This window comes from Erigeron canadensis, chromosome 1, assembly GCF_010389155.1.
Source record: "Erigeron canadensis isolate Cc75 chromosome 1, C_canadensis_v1, whole genome shotgun sequence".
NCBI lineage: Eukaryota > Viridiplantae > Streptophyta > Magnoliopsida > Asterales > Asteraceae > Erigeron > Erigeron canadensis.
The window spans coordinates 47,920,550-47,947,171 of record NC_057761.1 but is presented as its reverse complement, the minus strand read 5'-3'; the positions used below and the strand labels follow the sequence as shown (position 1 = coordinate 47,947,171).

General features: G+C 34.1%; 3 protein-coding genes and 1 non-coding gene across 5 annotated transcripts; all 4 read right to left on the bottom strand.

The window, feature by feature from the left end:
• On the bottom strand, positions 1-8,192 carry LOC122580125 (K(+) efflux antiporter 6-like). Its single transcript, XM_043752398.1, has 20 exons — positions 7,805-8,192; positions 6,121-6,164; positions 5,763-5,821; positions 5,560-5,638; positions 5,390-5,451; positions 5,216-5,291; positions 5,028-5,102; positions 4,845-4,916; positions 4,658-4,741; positions 4,455-4,523; positions 4,278-4,355; positions 4,012-4,100; positions 3,711-3,807; positions 3,535-3,588; positions 3,339-3,434; positions 2,137-2,325; positions 1,535-1,612; positions 1,295-1,339; positions 619-708; positions 1-543 (listed from the first exon to the last, which is right to left on the bottom strand). The coding sequence occupies exons 1-20, from the start codon at positions 8,076-8,078 to the stop codon at positions 454-456; spliced, it is 1,800 nt and encodes a 599-aa protein (XP_043608333.1). The 5' UTR covers positions 8,079-8,192; the 3' UTR covers positions 1-453.
• Positions 8,193-10,230: 2,038 nt separating this feature from the next.
• On the bottom strand, positions 10,231-14,996 carry LOC122610399 (uncharacterized protein ycf36). Of its 2 annotated transcripts, none has more exons than XM_043783393.1 (4): positions 14,468-14,989; positions 12,048-12,076; positions 11,785-11,841; positions 10,231-10,612 (listed from the first exon to the last, which is right to left on the bottom strand). In XM_043783393.1, exons 1-4 carry the CDS (start codon positions 14,940-14,942, stop codon positions 10,382-10,384), a joined length of 792 nt encoding a protein of 263 aa, XP_043639328.1. In that variant the 5' UTR covers positions 14,943-14,989; the 3' UTR covers positions 10,231-10,381. The 2 variants fall into 2 exon arrangements, with proteins under 2 accessions (XP_043639328.1, XP_043639334.1); XM_043783399.1 differs by lacking the exon at positions 10,231-10,612 and adding an exon at positions 10,620-10,707 and having other exon boundaries at positions 14,468-14,996.
• Positions 14,997-15,229: 233 nt separating this feature from the next.
• Positions 15,230-15,301, bottom strand: TRNAG-ACC. Its single transcript has one exon. It is a non-coding gene; the product is annotated as a tRNA-Gly (tRNA).
• Positions 15,302-23,905: 8,604 nt separating this feature from the next.
• On the bottom strand, positions 23,906-24,505 carry LOC122593816 (B3 domain-containing protein At1g32030-like). Its single transcript, XM_043766272.1, has one exon. It carries the CDS (start codon positions 24,503-24,505, stop codon positions 23,906-23,908), a length of 600 nt encoding a protein of 199 aa, XP_043622207.1.
• Positions 24,506-26,622: the final 2,117 nt, after the last annotated feature.

Genomic DNA, 26,622 nt, shown 5'->3' with positions numbered 1-26,622 from the left:
TTCAAGATAAATCCACATTTCCCAATTAAAGAAGAAAAAAAATTATAAACCAAGATACAAATGCAACAGACAGTCCATACCTGACACTACCTTAAGCAACAATTGTTACTATATCAAAGAATCGGCCATTCAAAAATTACATTAAAATCACTTCCTCATGTTCTCTCCACGTACATACACTATATTACATTACAAACCCACGAAGAAAGTAACGGTTCACTAAAAAGATACCTCAATCTTCACACCTGTTAGTTGCCTATCGGTTAGATTAACTCCTGACCCATCTCCTCATTTGAGGAAAGATTGTTTTTTCTTCTGTAGAGACTTTTGCAAAAAGACACGTACGTTATAACAACCTTACAGTTTTCATTCATCCATTTTCTGGCTGTTCTTGAAAACTCATACAAGGTAATGAGATATATTCCCCTCAAATTTTACAATTTTTGCCCGTATTTAACCTTCATGGATCAAAAGATCCTTCGCAATCAAAGCAATTCGTTGCTTAGCACTATCAGAACGTAACCCATCTACTTTGAATCCCATCTGTAAATGCAATTCACAAACGATGTTAAGCAAAGAAGACACTGATATGTGCATCTGTATGAATAAAGATTTCACCTCAGTTTGACTATCAGGAGTGAACCACCGTAAGAGGACGCCAAGATGCACTACAGCTGGTATAATCTTGAAAAGTAACGGAGTTGTCACCTACAAAATTGCTTGTGTTACCGATCCATGAGTGCCAAAAGGATCTACATGGATTGACATCAGATGCTTGAACTGTTTTTTTTTTTTTATGATCGGCAGTAACATTCTTTTATTTACCAAAAGGTTTATATGGGCGGAAAAACCCTCAACCCTATGTGCCCATTTGGACTTACTTTTTTCCCCTAATAAACCCTTCCTCAAAGTCCAGCCTCAGACTATGTTCACCTATCACTGTGTACCATCATCCTATGGGGCCGGGCAATACCAACGACAAAGTGCAACATCCCAAGATTTGAAACTGTGACCTTTATCCATAATTGGTCCGCCAATTATGGGGGAATGTTGCTAGTAAAAGCCTGAAAGCTACCGGCTGTAACATTCTTTTTTCACTTTCTTTTTAGTTTCTTCAGTTGAGGCATTTTGAATGTTTTGGTTTTTATTATATTGAAGCCCGATTGGTGAAGTCGGTTAAACAAGTTGAAAGACACCAAACGTGTATCTTGATAACATTATCTGTAGATTATTACTATAGTTTAATAATCATATTAATTTAGCACACAAATTGGGACTATAATGGCATCCATACCAGGCTAAGAGCAGTTGTCCCAAGAAGCAGCATGTACAGCTTACCCTGAAAGGTTAGACGTATCAGAAGCTGAAGCGTGCAATTCGAATAAAACGAAATTAAACAAAGATGTCGCTCATGAGAGCAAATTTGTTCTATTCACTGTCTTTCATATTCAAAGTTTATACTTCTATATTGCATAAAACAAGTTCGAATAGGACGAGAGAAGAAACTGATTCAGCAGATATGTTGGACACTAACCTCAACAAGATGAAGATTAGAAGCACGACTGAGAAGGACAAAAGCAAACTCTCCTATTTGTGCTAACGACATCCCTACCTGCATTATAAAAATAAATTATTAGTTATTAATGATAATACATGGAAAACTGAAATAATTAGGGTCATCCCTTTTCTTAATCTGTTAGTACAAAGAAAAAGGATCCATTCTACTACAATAATGGCATCACCAGTAAGGTTTCTAATGATTATGACATTTATTAGCTTAGAAAGTAAAGTGTAGAGGTTCATGAACTGGCGAGGTCAGGTTGGGTTGACGTGACACACTTTTTGAACAAAAACTTCAGACTTTTTACTAGTGTGTCAGATAATTATTCACATATAATCTGAAACTTCAAATACAATGACTTGAAGAAGTTTACGCATTAAAATACAATTTTAATCAACTTTCTACCCTTTTTGAGCCAATTGATCAGTTTCAAGCTACTATTCTAACCAACCATTGTACCAGTCAGTTGAAAATTGCTACACTGACTGGAGAGTGTTCAAAAACAGTCATTTCTTATACTAGCATTCTATTGCCGAAAAACTGGGTTACAAGTCTAAAAGCATGATAAAACTTACAAGAACTGAAGTTTTGTTGTTGTAGCCAAAACCCTTGACAACTATGGATATTACAATTGTCTTGGCAATAACCACCAACAAAACTGATGCTAGCAGGATATCAATGTGATTCCACAGAAAATGAACATGAATCAGCATGCCGATGCTAGCAAGAAAGAGAGCAGCAAAGAAATTGCGTATAGGTTCAACCTGCATTAGTAAACACTTCAATCCAAGAATCTTTATGCTGAACACATACTGCTATCATTATATAAAGTCAACATGTTTTACTTTGATAAACACATATTGTAACAGATAAAATAACAAAATCTACATGACCACAAGAACATTTGAGATAAATACATATTCATCACGGTTTATACGACAATACATATTGTAACATATATGATAATGATACGAACCCATCCCATAATAGGCGCATATCATGCCATAAGCTAGGTGTAGAACTCACTCCCAAAAGCTAGCTCAAAGGAGGAGGGGACACCTAGGCTTATAAACCACCAACCAATCCCATACTTGGCCGATGTGGGATCATATCAATACCCCACCCTTTGAAGAGCCAACGTCCTCGTTGGTCACAGCTATGTTGGTCATAGTTGGCACCCTTCTCCTTGGGTCCAAGCCACCAATCCATAGGCCACCACTCCGAGCGTTGGAACCTCGAAAGGTAGGGATGGCTCTGATACCAATTTATACGATCCCATCCCATAATAGGCGCGTATCATGCCATAAGCTAGGTGTAGAACTCACTCCCAAAAGCTAGCTTAAAGAAGGAGGGGACACCTAGGCTTATAAACCACCAACCAATCCCATACTTGGCCGATGTGGGATCATATAAGATAACACGCACCGTATGACCACAAGAATGTTTGGAACACATTAAAATTAGCGAAACTGTCAAAGTACTAAACTAATTTCCGGAAAGAATAACTGAATACCAGAAACAGCCACATATAATACTGGGAAGTGATTCTTGTACCACATATATTAATTAATCTTCCACATGTATGCTTTAATGGTTTGTACGGTATGTTTTAACAATTGTACTATGTGGTAGATGTATCAATATTTGTGGTACGAAAATCATTTCCCTATAATATTATAAACTAAATTTATCAGGGAGGGGTTTATTTATATTGCTCCAAACCAAATTAATGGGCGTGACCAAACAAATCATAAGGAAAAAACAGCTGCAATCTTACTTGTTCAAGTGTATGCTGAGCAAGATCGGTTGTTGATATCATAACCCCAGCAGCAAACGAGCCCAATTCTAAACTTAGACCAAGCTTATCACTTGACTGAAATTACATGAATAAACTAATAAGATACTGCATGAAATGCAGTCACAACATGGATTTGTTTTAAAGATAAGATCAAGTATTATGTAGAAACACATACCCAGGCAACAAGCAGGCAAAATGCAACAGATGCCAACTGGTACAGTTCATTGGTCTGCACAGACAATTAAGAAAGGATAAATAAACGATATATAATGACATGTCAACATGCCTAAAAGGGGAACACTATACAAATGGTCAATTTTAAAACCTGAAAAACATTAAATAACTTCACACCTGTGAGGAAAGGCTTATCATCAGTTTAAGGAACGAAGGCAAGCCAGTCCTTGAAAATACTGATAATACAGCCAAAAATGCAATCAACGCCACCAGCCTGACTAACTAAGAATCAGTATGCTGAAATCAACAAAATTCTCTGATATTCATTGAAGCAGATTCAGTGTGAAAAGTACACATTTTCATTTGAAAAGCATTAACATGAAATACCGGAACCTAATATAAGATCTAAGATCCTATACATCGAACTAAATTAGTATGCAAACGAGGAAGTCAACAGATCAAGATATCAATAACTTACGATTTAGTCATGGATATTACTCCCTGTAGAACGCCTGAAGTTCCCCCAAGGACAGGAAGAAGAGCAAACAATAAACCCACAGCACAATCCTATTAGAAAAAAAGTAAACTAAACATCATGGATATGATCAAGAGCACAATAAAATCATTTACACAGTGGTTGCTAATATCATCTAAAACCATTGGGATGAATATAGGATCGTTTGTAAGTCTACTGGATCAAGCTCTATATCTAGATGACATTCAGAGGGGGGGGATGCTAAGGACCTGTAAGATGAGAGTCCCGATAGTAACTTGTCCATGAAGAGCATTAATACTATTCTTCTCCATTAAAAATTTCAGGACCTGCAGAATAAACATTTTGCAATAACCATTAACATTTAGTTAGCTATAATGAAATTAGAGGTTCATGCACTCCAAGGATTTAAGTTGCATTGTCTTTACCACTGCTGTTGAAGACATTGAAAGGAGCACACCAACAAAAACTCCCTCAGAAGGTTTGCCGCCACATAACTGCAAAAGGCATCCAATTCCATAAATCAGAGAAGCTAAACTGAAAAAAAGAAATACCCTAAAAGAACTGATAACAGTGAACACATAAAACTGAACCTGGCCCCAAAAGACGTTAAAAGGAATCATTGACTTACAGAGGCAGTAATCCCACAAATGCACATAAACAAGAAACTCTGAAGCAGTCCACCAAGAACAGCAACAGCCCGAACAACTTTAAGCTAGAATCAGAATTACGTTAAAATAGTTTATTGCACTGACAAGATCACATGAATAAAGTTAGTAGGTAAGACATAACAAATTAGTGATAATTAAGAACCTAACCTTCGCCACAGAGAACTCCAATCCCAAAGCAAAAAGAAGGAAAATTACACCAAATTGTGCTACAGTTTCTACCTAAATTTGAACAAGCAAGTTTTAGCTCCTATATATCATTACAGCCTTGTAAAGGAGCACAATATATAATCGTGGGGTAGAAGTGTTAAATACTAGGTCTAGGTGACGTACTTGGACCAATTCACTGACCACATCCAGCCCACCGGGCCCAACAAGAGATCCTGCCAGCAAATATCCAGTAATCACCTGTTAAAACAGAATGATGGCCATAGTTAGTCATGTAAAAATTAAGACATAAGCAGTACACATTTGAGGATAAAATAAATGAGCACAAGCAAAGACCAAAAGAGTGTTCATACTGGTTGTCCTGCGCACGCGAAGGCTATGCCGCCACAAGTGGCAGATACAATAACAACTACAAGATCCGAGATTAACCTGTAAAATCAACAATAAGAAATTGGATGATTGAATTTAAAATGTTGCTTTTGTAGCAAAATATTGATAGAAAGATAGCCATGAAGCTGGAAAATTACCTCAGGTCTAACTGTAGCACGGGATATTTTGATTTGAAATTGGAGATTATAAAAACATTATCCTGAACAAAAAACGACGATACATCAATACCTGTAGCTAAAATATATTATATAACATTACAAAAGTTTTTTTTTTTTTTTGAAAGGCAGAACAAACTTCAAGTTTTTACCTTCCTGTCAATTAGTGTTGGTGTTTCTTCTGCTCCATTGTCATTATCCATATTGAAAACATGATGAAGTTGAAAGGACCTACAAGATTTGTCTTAATATGAGTAGTACTCTTTAATCTAACTTCTGCATTTGACCAAGATTATTATGATTAAGGTATAAGCTATTAAATATAGAGCTTGAAATAACTGATCAGAGTCCATACTTATCGTCTTTTGTGTCATTTTTCTTGGACTTGACCCTGGCTACAGTTTCCAATACAGCCTGGTGAAAATTGAAAATAAAAAAATTAGCAAGCAAAGAAACATGCTTTACATATTGAGTTACAAGTGAAAAGCTAAAGAAATTGGATTTCTTCAGCTGTCTTAAAAAATACTTGAGGACGAATCCCATCATCAAGTAAACATAAAGCAAGAGATGAACCATATTAACTGGAAAACCAAATTTTTGTTTATTACAATGGAATACGATTCCACGCTACCTTTTTAAAAAACCTGATTTTGGTGAGAAAAACTAAAGTGTATTTATCCATCTGAGACTATATAAAACCTGACAGCACTAACCTGTTGCCCAGCAACACTATTATTGAAGCTTCCTGCATCATTCTCTGAAAATGCAATGCATGTGAAAAAAATAAATATCAAGAAATGTGCATCAACGCTTCCAGATTAATGCGTCTATACTCAGTCATAGGTTTAACACTAGCAATGACCGATAAGTAAGCCAAATACTTAACATATATTCATGCAGTAACTTGTAGTCTACAGTTAATACAAAAATAAGAAGGTATATTGAAACAGTGCCACACTGCCACTACCAACCGCAATATTAAATTCTGCCACTCCAATAGAAAGTGTCAATACTCAAACACATAATTATCTTAAATCAAGTGGAGTAGAGTAATTATTAACTCTACTTAAAAGAATAAGTGTTAGTTCCTTTTGCTTCAAGATGATTATCTTGTAACTATAGTTTTTTTCAGATTGCATAGGGGCATCTTCAATGATCATTTACTGCAGATTTTTGATTATAACAGGGAGCATAAACTATTCTTGTGGAGCTCATATAGGAGAGTAATACTATGCATCAAGCATCATATACTAATACCTATAACATAACACCCAAAATCTCATGGATTGTAATATACCATACTAATAGATTGATTCACAATCTGCAACTAAGTCTATATATAACTTAACAAGCTAAAGCAATTTTCCCAGTAACATGGCATCTGATCCCAGGTTTCCCATTTTCTCCTTAAACATAGTGAAATCCATCAACTGCCGTAAATTTGTAAAAATAAAAAATAGAAAAGAAGAAAAAGCACCACCAGTTCAAACGTTTGATAATTTAGAACGAGTGAAAGTTCATTGTACACCACAGCTTTCAGTATAAATTAATTAGTGGCCAGTGCTAAATAATTTAAAGATCTAGAATCTGAACTAAAGAATTGTAGTAAATACGTAATGCATGACATAATATATGTTTGGTTAGCATTTATCCATTTGATGCATAAGAAAGTGCATTATCTCTTTCTGTATAAGACTTTCCTTACTTTCAAAATCTTCATAACTAGATATTCCAAAAAGAACAAAAAAAAAAATGAAACAAAATATAAAGAAAAAACCTGTTTTGACATTTTTATCAAAGCATACATCATCAATGCTGATAAAATAATTAAACTTCAATACTTGACATGTTTCACATGAACTAGACTTGTATCTTGAAGTCAAATCATAAATTTTTTTCAAGGAAAAAGAACACATACCCATTATATTCAATTTAATGCCAGCACCCAAAAATAAAAATAAAAAAAATTCTGGGGTTTGCTAATTAGAGCCATGGTTAGCAAAACAAAAACGTTGAAATCAGTTGAATAGATGCCAAGTAACTCTAATTTGAATATGATAATATCCACCATTGTGATATGCTTCAGATTCAAGCAAAGTCCTACATCATTAACAGATCCATTTATTTGATATCTATAATTATTATATTTTGCATATAACAGTAACTATTATAATAATATAAATTAGAGGTCAAGTAGGAAAAACATAAGTCAAACTCTTAACTTAAAAGGATCTCTCAAAGTTGAACAATAATGTAGCAAACAATCAATCAATATAGAATTATAAAAAACCCTAACATTATCAGATAATAATAATTAACCATATATATAGATATGAAAAACTCTAAGTAAATAACTTAAATCAAAGAGATCTAATTGTAATTAGTATGATTATAAACCTTCATTTTGATCACTTTCAGTGAACTCTTTTTCAAGAGCACGATCAATCATTCCGGCGAAGCTCCGGTCTCTATCAGTAGTAGCATTCACGGTGGCGTTATTTACAAAGCTAATGCCAGCGGCGGTGGCGGTTTCCTCAACTTGCTGCAGCTGTTGCTGATCTGTTTCCGATACGGTGACGTCAGCAGAGGCGTATATGATTAGTGAAATTAGGGAGAGAAATTGGATGACGAGAGAGAAACGACGGCGGCAGTGGTGGTCCCTGTAATTCATCGCAGGGACGGCGGCGACGGAGGTATCCGTGGGCCGGCAGTGGGAGTGTTAGTATATATGAATGTGTTTGGTGTGTGTGTGTGAATTTGTGTCGGTTTTGTTTTTTTTAGAAAAAATAAAAATAAAATTTGATTGATTTGATAGAGTAGAGTAGGAGAAGAGAGTGGGGTCCAGATTTAAGTAATCTTCTATCTCTCACGTTGCTGAGCCAAGTTGGAGGATGAATGGATTGAGACCATTCACCGTTTTTATATCACCATCAATCAACTTGAACCTATTAATCACCCGTTTTAAATTTTGTGATATTAAACTTGAAAACGAGTAATTACGACTAAAATGCCTAATGATGAAGTTGTGATAATGTCTTGTGAATATGAAGAACTAGATGGTGATTAGGCCATAGTCCATAGATGCTTAATGATAATATGTTATTACGAAATACATTTAATAAAATAGGTGATCACTCTAAGTATGATGTTTTGTTAACAAAAGTGAGCTCTTTGATTACTTGTATAGATATATTATTTGAAGCACATTGATATGATCGGTGCTTGGAACGCGTTGATATGTTGATGTTTAGGTTTTTTTTTTTTAATATGAGCGACAAATGTTATATGTTAATGTTTCAAAACTCATAAATGACATCCGAGATAGACAGTATCTTAGAAGTTAGAACTCACTAAATGCTTGCTTATTTGTTAGTTGTTAACGTTTTTGATGGAATACCAATAATAATAATGGCTATGAAGTCATAGACGCCTTAGTGCTGAGAGATAATATGCAATCGCTTGCGGAAATGTATCATGATCTTTGTTGGTTGGACATTAAAAGTAATACGTACTACAAGTTATCAATGTCAGTTGAATCAATGTTACGGCAAAGGGAAAAAAAAAACAGGTGTAGGTGGCCTGATTCAAGAACTTTGCCAAAGATGAATTAGCTTGGCTAACTTTGAAAGGATGAAGTGGTATTGATATTTTGAACTCTCCCTTTGATACTAACACAACTTGTTACAAAAATAGTCATCTTGATATATGTACGATATTGTTTGAATTATTGTGTAAACAGGTCAAATGCCATTTGTACTAGTTGTGGTTTAAACAAAACTTGTTATAGCCATTTGGGTGTCAATTGAAAAGTATTGAAAACCTATTTGTGATGGTAAATTTTGGTTACAATAAATTACAGGAAACTTCAGATTTAATTCAAAGTTGGGTGACTTGTGAATGTGCCACATTAGCAAATCTTTGGGTTGTTTTGTTGCATATTGGTCTTAAGCCGATGCATTATCAACTTTGTTGGTTTAATGTGTCATATTGTTATGTAGATGTGTTGCATTCAGCTTCCAGTTAGATTAAATTGTCAATTAATTGTCTTAACATATTTGGGTTCGTATGCAATAAATAATATAGAGGAAAAAAAGGAGGAAAAAGATAAAAGGTTTTTCAATGTAACTTTATCAACTTACATGATAAGATAATATATAGTTTTACATATATGATGATTTTTACTGTGTCTATAAAATAATAATTACTCTTTTAATAATATAAATAAAGTATCATTGCAATATATAGAAATAAAGAATTGATGGGCAACAAGATGCGGTGCTAATCAATTTTGTATGATAAAACCAAGACATTTAAAAATTACGTTCATATATCAAAGTCATAACATTCGTGTGCCTATAACCTTAATGTTATCTCTCTAACATTCTATCGTGAAAAAGAACTTCCTTTTTAACAATATGTGTGGGAGTATCTCTTTATCGTTAAAAAGAACTTCAACTTTAACAATTTGTGTAAAACTGATGCCGATTCCAAATGTGCATGGCTACTAGAAAATGATGACCGGGCCAGGTGCCTAACAACTCTTTAAATTACCACAATTTTAAATGTCTGTTATAAGGTAACCATTGTTGACTTTTTAAATTCATTTATTTATTTCAACAAAGTAAGATATATTTTATGAATACTTTAGTTAAATACTTAAAAATCAAAGTAAGATATATTTTATGAATACTTTAGTTAAATACTTAAAAATGATATTAGGTAAGATATCAATGTCATATATACCTTTGTTAACGTAGAATGAACATCTACAGAAAAGGATGCTATGTTTGTTTGTCAATAGTAAAAGAAAATGAAAATGATAATGAAAATGAAAACATAATGCATTTAATAATTATTAACATCATACTAATAGACAACTAGTAATATAAATAAATCTGTACAAAAGGGTGCCTATACATAGATAAATCACATATGTTATTGCTTGTATACGTATGCACATCGTAACGCCTTCATCTAATCATCCATGGAGGGGCCAGATCCGCCACAAAATGCTTCTGGTTCAAATGATCTTGCAGACTCATCGTTATAGACACCTGCTACTGATCTGCCACCAGGTTCTCTGCCAGATGGGATGTAGGCATCCTTTTGGGTGGTTTCCGTGTTGATAAGAAGAGCAATGGAAATGAACAAAGATATTGCTAGAGTCACCAATGTGTTCTTTAATCTGTTTAGCACTGGTTTCACCTGGATCCCAAAAGAATGAAAGTCAAACTTCATGCAACAGTTTTGAAGTTTGATATTCTAATGGTTGAACTTCCGCATGGACCAACTCCCATTGGCTGCATATGGATCACATTTCATGAACATATGGTTCTACATAGGTGGCAATTTCAACCCATTATCCATTTATAAGTAAAATGGTCAATCCAGGCTCCCAAGTTGGTCAAATGGGTAAAAAGCAAACATTTTAACTAACATGGAAAGGGTGAATGAGTCAGAAGTTTGGTCAAAGTGTATTCCAAATGCACAACTGTGCTCAGATGATTTTTGTAAAAAAACTTAAGACCATAATTTTAAAGTTTCCCTAATCATATTTAACACATTAATTAATTCTGGAAGTAGAACATAATAGGCGTAAAACTGTTTGTGTGTCAAACTAACTTGGCCTGACCTGAACCAGAAAAATTGCCCGTTTTGACCCATTACCGAACTTGTGCGACACGTTTTCACTTCTAGGTCTACATTCAAAGGGTTCCCTAAGACTTTGACATGATTTTTGTTTGATACTTAATGGGTCAAATGGTGATACGGTAAGGGATTGTCTGTGACTAATAGGTCAAACAAAAAATTATTTGGGAGTTATTTTCATGTGCATCAGAGATAATACCATCTCTAATATTGATGTATATGGAAATTGTAGAATTATAAAATCGTTAAAAGGGCAGAGAAATGGATGGGTGAAGTTCAAAAGGTAAAATTCATGTGAAGGGATAAATGGAGACAATGATGACCAATTCTAATGATATGATCAAATGAAATAAAACAGACGGCGTGGGAGCTCTGAAATTCCATTCAGGTCCTTAGTTCCAGTAGAATCGCGAGCAAAAGTATTTTCTTACTTTGAACTTTATGCAACTCTGTGTAATGCACCAATCTTAATCTAGTTGTTACTCACCCACTTGTCAGTTGTCACCGCAATAAAGTCTTTATATTTCAGATTTAACATGCAGTACAATATACTATGGATGTATAATCTGTTTGACCCATTGGACCCGTTTCCCTTCTAGCTATTTTTAAAAATTTCATCCACTTCAGTTGTTTAACATAAAACCCAACCAAGCGGACTAATTCACAAGTAAACAAGTCAAAGCTGCCACCTCTGAAAGACTGAAAATGATAAAGGATGTATCACTTACAGTAAATGATCCTAAAAGTCGATCCCGTGCAAGCACCTCAGCAGTCTTCACCCAAATCTGTTACCATACATAACCTTCAAAAAACGGTAATTAAATAGGGAGCCAATATTAACAAAAAAAGGGTGTATATGTATATCTTCTTTTGTAACCATGTATGCAACAAAGAAGTAACCTCATGGGTTTTCTTTTTTCTTCGGGTCACAAATATATCTCTATAAGCTATTTAAATCAATACCAAAGGCAATGATCTATATAGAACTTACCTGCCCATCATACCATCCGGTCTCTTCATCTGTACATACACAATAAATCCAAATACATCAATATATTGGATAAGTGGATAACATAGCATCATTCTTTTCTAATAGATCCAAATCAACTAATGAGTTTTATCCTCAAAAGAACACTCCCTTACATGTACAATTACTTTATGCAGATATATCAGTGATTGTTGCTTTGAATCTATCGCACAACTGTCTCTTCTTATGACGTTGTGGTTCCGTTTATATTACAGTTTTTAATTTCAAAATATTATATATATATAGGGTTGAGATATTTTGAGACCACCTCTTATTTTAGGACCAACTAGGACCATTGATTTTTGTACACCATCATCATCTACTACGATATACAAGACTTTTTTGTAAAAACACCAAGACTTTCCGGCGACGGGCCCACCAGAAAATCATGTGTAATGTGTAAGTTAACTTACACATGATGATCTGGTGGGCCCGTCGCCGGAAAGTCTTAGTGTTTTTACAAAAAAGTCTTGTATATCGTAGTAGATGATGATGGTGGTGTGTAAGTTACGAAAATCAATGGTCCTTTTTTGGACTTTTTTTAGTTGGTCTCAAATTATCTTTCCCCTATATATATATATATATATATATATATAGTGAAAAGTTAACAATATAACTTCATTAGCAAAAAACTGGATTAGGGATAAATTGAATATGGCATAAACATGTTAGCATCAAAGGAATTGACTCATTGAGCAGACCATGACACAAAAACTTCAAACTTGTATTTAATTTTTCCTTCCAATTATATATTGTGCTGGTATCTATGATAGATCTCCTTGTAGTTCAAAAAATATAGAACATAGTGAGTAAATTCTAAATTCTAAAATCTTAGATCTGAGCATCTGCAAACTTTCTTAGATCTGAGCATTTTCGGCTGTTTCATCAAATTTCCTAAAGTTGCGCAGGGATAAGTAACAGCTTCAACTTAATTTTAAGCTTTTCAATATAAGTTTAAGTGAAGCTACTTCAAGAACTACAACTAGAATTCACCATTCTTTCTCAAAACTTGGCTTAAAGTAACTTTTTCTTCTCACTCTAGCCCTAACAGAATTTGTGGCAAGACGGCCTAAGCTAATAGAGACATTATGTATTGCTTCTTTAAGTTGTTGTCCCATGCATTAATTTAGAGACATACTATCTATGTGTTCTCACTTTCCTACTTTCCCCGTCAACGAACAACTATCATCCTTTCTTAACTTCAAATACTAAATATAAAAGCAAGCACTCCCTTCCCTTTGTCCTTAGGGAGGAGGGTAAGCCCCGGGGAACGAATCCGCTATCGAGTGCTACTTCGTTGGGCACCACCCCCTCCCTTTGGGGAACGTTGATGAAGGAGTGAGTGGGTGAGCCCACTCCCCTAAAATCTTCTTCTTTTGTCTCTTCTTCTCTCTCTAACTTTTCTATATAAAAAAGAAAAAACAAAAGGGTGAGGGAGTGATGAGTGAGGGTGAGTGGCATTCCTTGTAATAGGTGAGTCAGTGAGTGTAGGGAGTGATGAAAAATTAAGAGAGAGGGGGTGGGGGAGTTGGAGAGGGGCGTACTCTCCTCCCTTATATTCTACATCTCTATTACCGCGATTGTATAGGATTATACTCAAAGATCAATATGGGGAAAGCATTCCTCCATTTCACCGTTTCAGTGCTATGACAAATCTCGTAGATTACCTAAACCAAGGTCAAAGTGGAGATTTGAAATAGTTTGACATTTATTGTCCTATACGAGTCACACCATTCAAATTTAAATGGTGGAGGATTGTCGGATTTTTAGATAACTCATATTAAACAACAAAACTGATAATTAACAAACGATAAAATATAGTATAGTTACCAGTTTCACGCTTCTTTTAACCTAACTTAAGAGAGTCCACTCCCATCTCACAAAATGTCCCTCATTTTCTTATCATGAAAATAGCATGTTATATACATATTAATAATTACATAATCAAAACTTACCACTCACTCAAACACCTACTACTTTCATCATCACAACTTGCAACACTACCTTCTTTCAAGTCTGTATCTCTATAAGTAATTGTCTAATCCTAATCATTCAATACAACATAACAACTTTTAAGATGCACATCATCTAAATACCCTGTCAACTCTATATGTGATCAAAAGTATTTGTACCCATATCATTAACTAAACGTGATTCTATGTGATACCCATCAAGATTGCATAATCAAAAAGTTGAAATGCAATCATGAGGCGTTTTGAGTACCTTATTCTTTTGGCTTACTGGCCGATAAAAATGAGCTTATTAGTTTCTCTTTAAACTTATTTTTTTCATCATATAAGACAATAAAGCCAAAAAAAAAGAAGCTAATTTAACTAAACCCTAAAGAATAAAAGTAAGTAAAAAGATAGAAATAGAATACATACATTCAACAGTGGCACTGAGCAACCTATTACCAACATAAGCCCAACCCAAATACATCCTAACAACAGCAACCGTCATCACAAGCAACCCACTACAAACAGCACCCAACACCCTTTGCACCGGGTCCCACCCAACACCAACCGACCCATACCAAGAAACCGGCAGACCCACAAACAGAGCAAACCCAAACCCGGTTGCAACTAACCGAGAACAATACTCAACAAAGTCACCTGAGGCCCATGAAAATGGTGAGGAAGTTGATAAAGATTGGTACTCGTTTATGGGTTGTTGGTCAAGTGGTACAGGGCAGTCTGTTTCAGGTGAGTTTTTGTTGTTGAAGGAAGATGAGAAGCGGGTTTGGTGGTGGGGTTTGGGCGGTTTGAGTGTGGGAGGGAGTAGAATGGTGGTGGTTAGTGGCGGAAGGACAGATGGTTGTGGTGGTGGTGATGGTGGTTTTAGTGAGAGGAGAAGAGTCATTTTGTGAGATTTCTAAAGATATTTTTGTTTGTTTTTTCTTTCTCTGAACATTGTTTTTTCCTTTTGTTAAATCGTTCACAGGCAAGGTGTAAAAATTGATAAATGTGTTAAACAAAAACAAATGCGTTTGCCGGGAGTCGAAGCCGGGTCTATTGCTTGGTAGACAATGACTACAAACGCTTGATGTTTAAAAATTTCTATTTTTCGTATATATACGACATATTTATTAATAAATAAATTACATATATGAGTCCAAAATTAGATAGATTCTTTTAAATAAAAACAATTGCGTTTGCCGGGAGTCGAACCCGGGTCTATTGATTGGTAGACAATGATCTTAACCGTTGGACTACAAATGCTTGATGTTTAAATTTTCTATTTTTGATATATATATTTCATATTTATAAATAAATTACATAAAATGGCCATAATTTGCAAATTGTTTAGGCTATTCTTTCCACAAACAGGATATTCAGCATCCACATCAACTTTTCATTTATTTTATATATAAATATATTTTACTCCACAATAATAATATATCCATCTTTCTCACAAATAACCTACAACAATACAAATACATTAATATTTAAATTAGTCCCTATAAATATTATTACTTATGAGAAAAGAGACTAACAATTGGATTCTTTGAGAAAAATCTCACTCACAAATAGGCTCTACATATTACCTCTTCATCAGACACAAATCTCCTACATCTCAGTTACAAATCCCCTAAGAATGACTGTAGTAAATTTTATTTTATTTTTTTAATATTTGATCCCTTAGTATTTTCCTTTCATACCAAATGTAATTCACTAGTTCTCGGTCTTAATCTCATCATTTGATCATACCCTGTGTCACGATCATATTGTAAGAAGATCTTTTAAAAGGATATATTAAAAGGATTAATAATTTTCTATTTGCTATGTTGCCCTATATTAAGTAAAATGAGTTGAATTCGTTTCAGGTCCTTATTCAGTCTCATGGAACTAAATTCTTAAATGTAGCATGCAACTGCGCCAGATACATGCTTAGCCACATTGTTCATCTTGAAAGGGAGCCACGATGTGCTGTCATGTCAAGCCCTGTATATACTGAAAAAGGAATAAAATGAAAGCGGAAGATAATTAGTTACAAATTAATGATACTTAAGTTTGCCACTAAAATATAAAAGACAAAAAGAAAATACTTTTAATGCTACTCGCATAACTTGAAGATCTTCAAAACGAACCTTTCACCCAGTGGTCCAACTGGAGGGCGTCAAATCCCAATGCAGAAGAAACTTCATCCTGGGAAGCCCATTGACATTGGAGATGATGTTAGGAACTCAATTTAATAGAATAATAATAGAAGGGTATCCAAGACACAAATATAAAAGTTTGTTTATAAAAAGTTTAATCCATTAAGACCGATTTAACTCAAAGATTACATAAGTTATAAGCTGTTTTTTTCACTTTTCTTTTGAGGACCATAAAAATACATAAAACAAGACACAATCCTGTTCACTTTATATGTATCGTAAAAACGTTTTTTAATACAACACTCAGTCATCATGGCTATGGATGGTGGTGACTCTCTAACTTTTTTTTTTTTTCCTCTTTTTGAAAATTAACTTTTATCCACAATCACCAACGCCCACCAAGAAATGTAGAGTGGCATAAGCATACAACAAACATCCTTAAATCAAATTAAAATCACACCAATTTTATAAAGTTACTGTGTTTTTATGATAACTAAATTAATTAATGTTGAACTTGTTATGTTAATTAAAGCACCTTATAAATAATTGTTGAGTCAAATAGCAACTTAGTAATTTTGATGTTCTTAAGCTCATGCCGACGGTTGCGACGCTTTGGGTCCTTGCCTTTGTCGCTTGGGCGACACCGTTGGACGACCTCAGCTTTGGAGTTTGTCGTTTTGTTGAGTTGGTGAAGCGAAGTTACTTCAGACTTGACTTAGTGCTCTGACGTGAGTTGAGCTTAGTTACTTCTGATAGTCCTTAACTTCCCTTCGTGTTGTGGTGCCAATCAGGACCAGTTTTAATTAACCGATGAGGAATGACAGAAATAGCTCAAGCCTACTTAGTTCAAAATTTTAGCACGGTCATAAAGAACTCTTCATACAATTCATCTGCAGGTACACAACCGAATTTTGATAGTGGAAGTCATTTTGAAAACCAACCCAGAAGAAGTGAAAGCAGGCGCATGATATAGATTTCTTGAGGACGGGTGCTGAAGTACACTCTCAAGTGTTAGATCAGCATGATTAGCTAAAAACTCTTGCATCATGGGACACATGATTAAAGTTTTAAAGTGATAAAAATTCTTTTGGTAAAGAATACGAGCGTGAAATCACATAAACTGTTACTGTTTTTTGGTTCAGAATAGTTCTATAACCTGATCCATCCCGGCCTTAATTAATTGTCTTATCGGAGTTTACAACATGTGTTAAACATCAGAAAACTCGAAATGGAAGAGTTAAAGGTGTTCTTTAACTACTAACACTATACTAGTTTAATTTGAGGTTCTTGTTTACTGAGAAAAACACATACATGGTTGGGTAATAACTAATAAGATAAGTAATATATTGTGATGGAGCTAGTAGTTTGGCAATATAGCATGAAGATATGAAAAAATATAAATTCAAGATAACTTATTTATTCGCCGATAGCCCATTCTGTATTGAGTAAAATGATGAAACAAATACACCCAAAACCAAACTAGATGAAGCTTCACTGTGGCGTAATATGTTAAGCAGTTACACTGCGTTTCCAATGTACGAATTTCACCAACCAAGAATGTAATGCAGACCCCTGTTTTAATCAATACACTACCGAAATTGTGATGCACAACACGAAAATTAGTGTTAGAAACTATAAACAGATGTGCAGGAATTAATCATATGAAATATACCTAATTGAATCAAGAAGAAGTCACTGATAATATTCAAGAATCATAGATACTTCCTTCGCAGTTAATATTAAATGATAACAACCAAAATTCTGATAACATTCAAGAATCATAGATACTTTCTTCACAATTAACGTTGAATGATACCAACCAATAGTCTAATAAGGTTACCTTAACAGATCCCATAATATATAAACAGAATATGTTATAAATGAGTTTTAATTAATAATTCGAGCCAGATGACTCATATATACGCGTGTGCCTTCAAACCATGCTATTAATTATGACGATTAATTCCCAAATCCTCCTGCACGAACAAGGGCAAAACAGAGTTGTTCCTCATTAACCCGGAATCCCCAAACTTGAATCACCATACCTTGCTCCAACCCGTTTGTGGTCACGATATTGTTCCACCCTGTTTTCAACGCATACATTTCCTTGCTCATATTCCATTGCGTAAGATTTATCGTTGATTCGCGCCTTTCCATATCAAACACGGGCGCATTTATGTCTTGTCCCTTTTCCAGTTTCCTTTTCTCATCTAGAGTCAAGAACCCGGAATTCTTGACTTGCAATGGAGGGATCAATAGCCTTCCTAACCCCTTGGTGACGTCTGACTTCGTTAGCTCCTTCTCGATCACTAACTTAACATCTGACCCGCCAAGACTTATGATAAAATCATCCAGCTCCTTATTAGCACATTCATCATTCACCATCATCTGATCAAAACTAGTACTTATAGCGTTATTTTCTTTACAATCTGTAACTTCCATGTAATTATCATGACAGCGAATCTTTAACGGCATCACCTTAACGTCCTTCATCAACTGCTTATTCTTTCCAAAACTTCGAGCAGAATCTTTGTGACGACGATCAACATCATTATTGATCATCATCATCTTTTTCTTGTTATACAAACACGAACTAGAAGAGTAATTTTCTGAACAACCTGCATCATTATTTTTATTATTATTAATATTATTATTCGTGTTTCTTGAATCTGCAATCTGCTCAACAACATTAAAATCAGAAAAAAGACTTGCTGCAGGTTTGAGAGAAACCATAGTAGTTTTTCCGGCCCATTTGACTATAACTTTCCTAACAGCAGAACCGGGTTTCTTGAATTTCGCCTTTTCTTGAATCTTTTTCAGTTTTTGGCGCATGATCTTGATAGTAGCAGCAGGGTCATCGTCATGAAAACCCATTAAAGACAACAATGTAGCAATATTCTTCCTGCATCTTCTTTCTTTTGTGGATTTTGTGTTTTTTGCCATATTTGATGAAGAGTTTGATTCTAGATGAAACAAACTTAACAAGAAGTCTCAGTTGTGAAAAAGGCAGGTTTATGGAAGTTAAGAAACTTGGAAAGCAAGAAGAAAGTGGGACTTCAATTACAACAGGGAAACAATAATCGGGGTAATAAGGAAGTGCAAATTTTAGAGCTAGATTTTAGGGATCACAATATATTCTGTTCATGATTTATTCTTTAATTTATTTATGTCGAGTTAATTATCGACGCAGCCTTTCGATTAGGCCCAACAATACACACGAATATTTATGGGTTTATTAACTCTATATGTATTTAATTAAAACTTGTTTCTAAGTATATAAAATTATAAGAAGAATAGAATTTTGAGACTTTTACATCTATATCTATATTTATTTATAATCTATACTCCATTAATAAGCAAACTACCTCACCCCCTTTTAACACCTCTACCTTTAAAATGTCTTTTATGCCCTCCTAATTTACACTACCCTGTTTTTTCTCCATCACGCTCATTACACACACATACGTTCATCCGATTTCCGATTTTCTCTCCCTCTCCCCTTCTCTGATTTTCTTCCCCCATAAACACCATCCACCACCGCTCCAAATACCACCATCCACCGCCGCAATCCACCTTCTATGTACGCTATCCCCCATAAACACCATCCACCACCGCCCCAAAAACCACCATCAAACAACCATCCACTGCCGTTGGCTTATTTTTTTTCTTTTTCATCGCCGCCGCCCCACAAACCACCATCAAACCACCGGCGTTTTTTTCTTATTCTCCGCTGCATTGCGCGGGTACAACGCTAGTCCTTTATAAAACATATTGAACTCTTTATTTTAAGAAATTCAGCAATCTTTTCAATATTCACATATTGCCCCTATCCATACATTACCTCTAATTCTATATCTCTAAACACAATCAGACAAACACCCTACCAAGATCTAACACGCAATCACTTTTTTCTCTCCTTTCTATTTACACACACGCATATCGATTCCACCTCCACTGTTTTGTATTATTATCATCGTTTAACCACCGTAACGCGCGGACACCAACCCTCATATATTATTATGTCCAACATAATCCAAAGCCAGTCTTAGGAACTGGTTCTTCCCTTACTTTCAGAGGTGGAGCGATATCGCAATTTGGAAATTACAATACGATAACCTAGTGAACCAATATTTGAGCAAGGCTTATGTTGTGTGATTCACAAAACTAGCTTTCAGTTTGCATAAGATCATCGTTTCACAAGTAAAAAGATAGGCCTAATTAAAGATATTGTTGAATCATATGTGTAAAAAAAAAAAATTCAAATGTAAACATGAGAAGAAAGTATGCTAAAAGGATTTATTATCTTGAACTTTTATATACTTTTTGAATATTCTCTTGCAGAACAACATGTGTCAAAATAAAATCTTAAATGAGTGCTACTGCGTCTTTCCAGGACCTGCTACTCCTTTCATTCTAAAATTATTGTCATCTTTACAGTTTTAATTTGTTTCAAAACAATAATTCACTAGCTACTTAAGATAGATAACATTAAATAGTTCAGGTTCCCATTATTCTACCCTACTTGATTGATATGCTTTATCTAATCCATAAACTTACAATTTGCTTCTTAATTTGTTTGTGGATGACTGGATGCTACTTTGTTTTTAGATATTAGTTTGTTTTTCGACATGAATGTGGATTATTCATGTATGGATATTTTGGATGTTTAATGTAATTTTGGTGCTTTTAAGGAATTTTGTTTTAACTAGTGGACAATTAAACGGAATGCAAAAGCCAGAAAGAGGCTGGATAAGCAAATTTTGAAAAAACTAAATTAAAAATATTAAATAAAATAGCAAAGGAATTGGGACGACATATTCTGTCGCTAAACATTTAAATGTAAGCAATAAACAATATAAAAGCCGTCGGTAATCTAGTGAAATTTTTGTCGTCGGAAAATAAACATCTCAAATTTTGTCATTAAATGGGTCCGTCGATAAATTATTTGTCCCAAATCTGTCGTTAAATAGGTCTGTCGCTAACTTGTCCGTCTCAAATCCGTCTTAAAATATCCGATGTAAATCCGTCACAAAAAGTCAATTTTTAGTAGCTTGTTTTGCATAGTTTTTTGGACAATGACTTCCATTGTAAATCTTCGCTAAAAATTATGTCCGTCCCAAAAGCCATCGATAATATTTATCGAGGACATTTTTAGGGTCCGACCATATCCGTTAACAATCTATCGAAAAACCTAATTAGAGACGGATTTGGGATGGATTTTGGCTATTGGCAATTTCAAATTTTTTTGTAGTGATAGATGTAATACTAGCCTACTAGGGGTGTTCATCGGTTCGGTTTTTGGTTATTCGGTTTTTTTTTATCGGGTTTTTTGGTTTTTTTATTTTTATTTTTCAAAACCAAAACCGAACCAAAACCTAATTCAAATTTAAAAAACCAAACCGAAAACCAAATTATAATTCGGTCCGGTTTCGGTTTAAAACCGAAAAAACCAAATATGAAAAACTCAATTTCACCTTCTTCTTTTTTTGTCTAAGTTGTGTTCAATCAAAATAGGTACATAATTTCAATTTTCACCAAAGTAGCAATTTAGACTTCAAACACAATATGGATAAATAAGTAAACATAACTGAAACTGTTAAACTGTTGTTTGTCATCATTATTAAAAAAAATTCCATCGAGTTCTTTATTGTTTGTCCATTGAATTTTTATAATTTCAATAAAAAGTTAACATAATAGACAAATAGACATAAAAAGTAAAAATGCATTAATAATTATCCATACAAAAGAATATATGCGTTAAATATTTTTAATAATACATAATAGTAATATAAGTTATTCGGTTTTTTCGGTTTAACTAAATTCATTATCATATAACCATAACCAAACCAAAAACCACATATTTTATTCGGTTTTGGTTACAAATCAAACCCAAAACCAAATTTAAAAACGGTTTAGTTTTTTTTGGTTTTTAAATGGTTTGGTTTACAGTTTAACCGGGTAAAAACCAAACCGCAAACACCCCTATGTAATACCAAGCCTAATTAAGTGGGAGTGGCAAAGATGAGCTATTAGTCATCAAGCTAGCTAGGTACGTGTTGCGTTTGTTTGGTTTTCCACGTTCTCCAAATTAGACAATGAAGGCTATCTTAACTGGTTGAACTTATCTCCCGTTTTACCTCAAGTTACGGGTTCAACTTTTCGGAGTGACGTCTCTTGGGGTTTTATTTTTGAATCACCTGACTAATGGTCTTACATACATCTCTTACTATTATGTAAAATTGATTATTATTAGTTTATTCGATCGCTAGTTTTTCCATTGAATACTTTTTGTTCAATCAAGACATATAGAACACATTAAAACATGTATAACTAAAATAAGTTTGATTCAGATAATAAGGTAAGTATAATTAGTTTGCATGCATTAACCGAAACTTTAACAATGTTATTATGTTATTAATTACTTCAATAACCGATAAATCCGATATTTACAACACTGCATGTTACAAACTAATGGTCTACATCTCGTAATTTAGAATACGTATAGAGTTTCCCTATTGTATGGTGAGGTATCCTGATGTCGAATACCGAATGATTGTTAAAAACGATGATTATTTATTTCTTTTATTAAAAAAAAAATTTGTTTTTTTTTGTTATGTTTTCATGTTTCTTGCCTTCTTGGTGCATTGGACTCTTTCAGCTATATATTCGAACCATAGTCACAGGAAATGGGAACGCCCTTGAGTTTTTCGTACGGTACACTCCGTACCGAAACGCGGTACAAAATCGTCCCACATGAAGGCGAAACGCGATCCGAAACGTTCATGTAAGCGTACCGGATCAACGGCGGTCAACGGTGGTCAACGACCTGAAAAAGATCAAATTGATGAAGATCCAGGCAATCGTTGCCATATTTAATCTTTCTTGACCAAAAGTGGTGGTGGATGATGACATTGATGTGGTGCTGGCGGTTGTTAGTGATGATTTCCGGCGTTGATGGTTGGTGGGTTTTTAAGAAGATGAAAAGTGGAATACATAGGTGAGAGAGAGAAGAAACATAGACAGCTTTACTTTTGTACCTTTTGTTTATTTAAATCACAAATAATACGAATAATGACATGATTCTTTTAAGTTTTTTTTTGTCCAACTTTAACCCCTCAACTTTCAATAATAATCAATAACATTCAACTTTAATCTAAATTTTTACATCTAACTTATCGAATAAATAAGTAAATACATAAAACCTTTAAATAATTATATTTAAATTTATAATTTTCATTCACAAAACCCTATTAAAGTATTTCATTAGTTATGTTTTGTACCAAATTGGCGTACCAAATATGGTACATCGTATCGCGTACCGAATGGCGTCCCGAATAAACCTACCCCCTAGTACCGGATTTTAGAGACCTAAGAATCGCGTACCCGTTTCCGTTCCGGGTACCATATCGTACCGCGATCCATGTGAATATGATTCGAACACTACTAGGTTTTCCATTGAATAACTTTTGTTCAATCAAAGACATTTAAAACAGAATAAAACATGTAGATCGACGAACTAAAATAAGTTTGATTAAGATCATAACAAGCTAGGTACGTCATGAGTATAAGTTTGCATGCATATATTAACCGAAACCCTAACAATGTTATTGTGTTATTACTACTTAATTCAATTCCTGCAAAAAATTTTGAGAAATAAAATCGTTTACACATGCGTGCCTTCAATCCTAAAATTAATTATCCTTGGCACGTGGCCGGCTTATTATCTTCATCGATCAGTACAAACAAGTGCAAAACAAAGTTGTTGCTCAAAACCAACTCGAAAGGACCAAACTTGCACATTCATGTCTGCCTTCAAACCATTTATGCTAACTAACTTGTTCCACTCCTTAATGAGCGCGTAAAGTTTTTTATCCTTCCCCCATTGTTTAAAAGACATTAATTGTTTACGCCTTTCAAGATCAAACACCCACACACTTATGTTTTCGTTGCTTTTTAATCTCTTTTTCTCGTCGCTTGTCAAGAAACCCAAATCCTTGTTTGCTAGAGTTGAGGGCGGTATCAATAGCCGGCATTGACTACAAGTAACGTCTGAGTCACTGAGGCGCTTCCACATCATTAACTCAGGCTCCGACCCACCTATGCTTCTTATAAACGCGTTTAGACCGGTTGGAATGGTGGCTGATGAACATGGTAAGTTTTGAGCAGCCACGAGTTCTTTTTCTCTATTCATCCCAACTAGTTTTTCGCGCATGGTTTTGATAGTGGAATCAGGATTATCGTCACGATAATCCATCAATGACAACAATGTAGCGATGTTCTTCCTGCCTCTTTTTTCGTTTGTTAATCTTGATGAGGTTTCTGCCATCGTTATATGATGATGATCGATCGATCGATGGATTACGGTGAAGGTGGTAATTAATTAATCAAGTAACGAAAACGAGGATAAATATATATATATAGGACGCATGCAAGGAACTTAATTGGAAACCAACCTTGTAGAAGTGGGGTTCGATTAAATAATACATCTTTGGAAAGTCTCCATAAAAACAATATAATTTGGTATATTGTTTGGTATGTTAGTTGATTGATAAAAACTTTCTAGCTAGTTAAAAAAAAAAAACAAGAGTAAACTTGTAAATACAAAACTTTTTTTTTTTAAATCGTTATATCGATAAAGGGTTTTGTTAAACGAAACTTTAATCATTTTTACATTAAATAATTTTACATTTAAAATAAATTTAGAGAGTGTGTTTTTAATATAAAAAAAATATAATTTCTTTTATCTTGTTTATATACAATTAATAAAGCCTCGAAGGCTTTATTTAGTATTTTCTTTAAATAACTCACAATAAATGACAAAGCCAAAAAATTTATCTTGAGAGGATGATTTTATTTTGAGTAAAAAAGATTATCCTAACCATCTCTACTACTTTAGAAGGCCTGGTGGAGTCAAGGCTGGCTCCCAACGGGTTGGCCCAGCCCGCTCAAGAACACCGCCACCGAATGCGGGCTGGCCAACGGGTTAATTTGAACGGGCTTTAAGCCATGCGAGGGTAGGAGCGTGGGCTGGAGTTTTTTGACCATTGCAAGACATGCATATATTATTTGTTGGTTTCCATCCGTTGGGGATAAAAAAAGAATAATCATCTTGAGCAGTATATATATAAAATACACGCAGGTATATATGTATGATATATATATATATTTCATGGGTGGGGAAGATGAAGTAAAAGTCAAAAGTAGGTTTAAAATTTGCATATTAGGCCCCTGAAATTTTATTTACTTATATTATAATTCTTTTAGTTTTGAAAAGTTTAAATTTAAACCCTAAATTTATACTGTAATTCTTATTTTAGTAGTATAATGTAATGTAATGGTATAGTTTTATGTTTTATTAAAATATTTGATTAAATTAAATGAAAAAGAAAATAAAAAAATTTGGGAGGGTTGAAAAAGTGATAAATGTCTATGAAATAGGTTGGGAGGGTTGGTTGGGAGAGTTGAAAGGGTAAAAATGAGTTGAAGAGACGTGATTGGTGTAATTTGGGAGCGTTAAAATTTTACACTACATGAACATGACTCCTTGACCCCCCAAAAATTATTATACTCTCTTTCCTAACACTTTTCAACACACACTCTCTCATAAAAATGTTCCCATGCGAAAAGACCTTTATACCCTTTATGAAATAATTTATAACATCAACTCCTAAAATAACTACATTACTCCTTTTACATTAATTATTTTTATAATAATAACCACACCGCCACCACCCGTCACTCCGCCACCACCCTTCACTCCATCGCCGGTACCACCATCGTCGCTGCATTGTGCGGGTACAATGATTTTTAAAATATTAATTTTATGCATTTCTTATGTATATTATATTTTTTTTTTCGTTATTTGTAAAGGGAAAATTTCAAATAAACCTCTAAAAATAAATAAATAAAAATTGCATTTATCAAAATTGATAAAGTAACAGCATCCTACAATGTCCTAATCATAATATGGAAGGTGTGTTAGACTATTAATATATATATATATATATTAGTGTTAATATTCGTACGATATACGGTAGCTATATATATTGTATCATAAAAAAATTTGAATATGCCTCATACATGATTTGTGAGTATGAAATAAATTGTGATTGAATTAAACCAATTATTTAAAGTAAATTACAATAAACAGTTATGATAAATATAATATATGTTTAGTTAGAGTTTTGGATTTACCCTAAATTGTCACAATCACATCAAAATCGAAACTTGTAAGCATACCCGGATAACGACAAATAGCTTTGTGATTTTCGGATCGTAACCTCAAATTTTTGAAGTTTTCATGTTAATGACATTATTATAGGTAATATAAGTAATAAGAAGTGAAAATTTGAGAAAAAAAAATATTAATGAGAAAATGATCATTCAAATAAGGTTATAATGTCTTTTGTATTTATAAGTCAAGAGTTAAAGTTTAATTCTAAG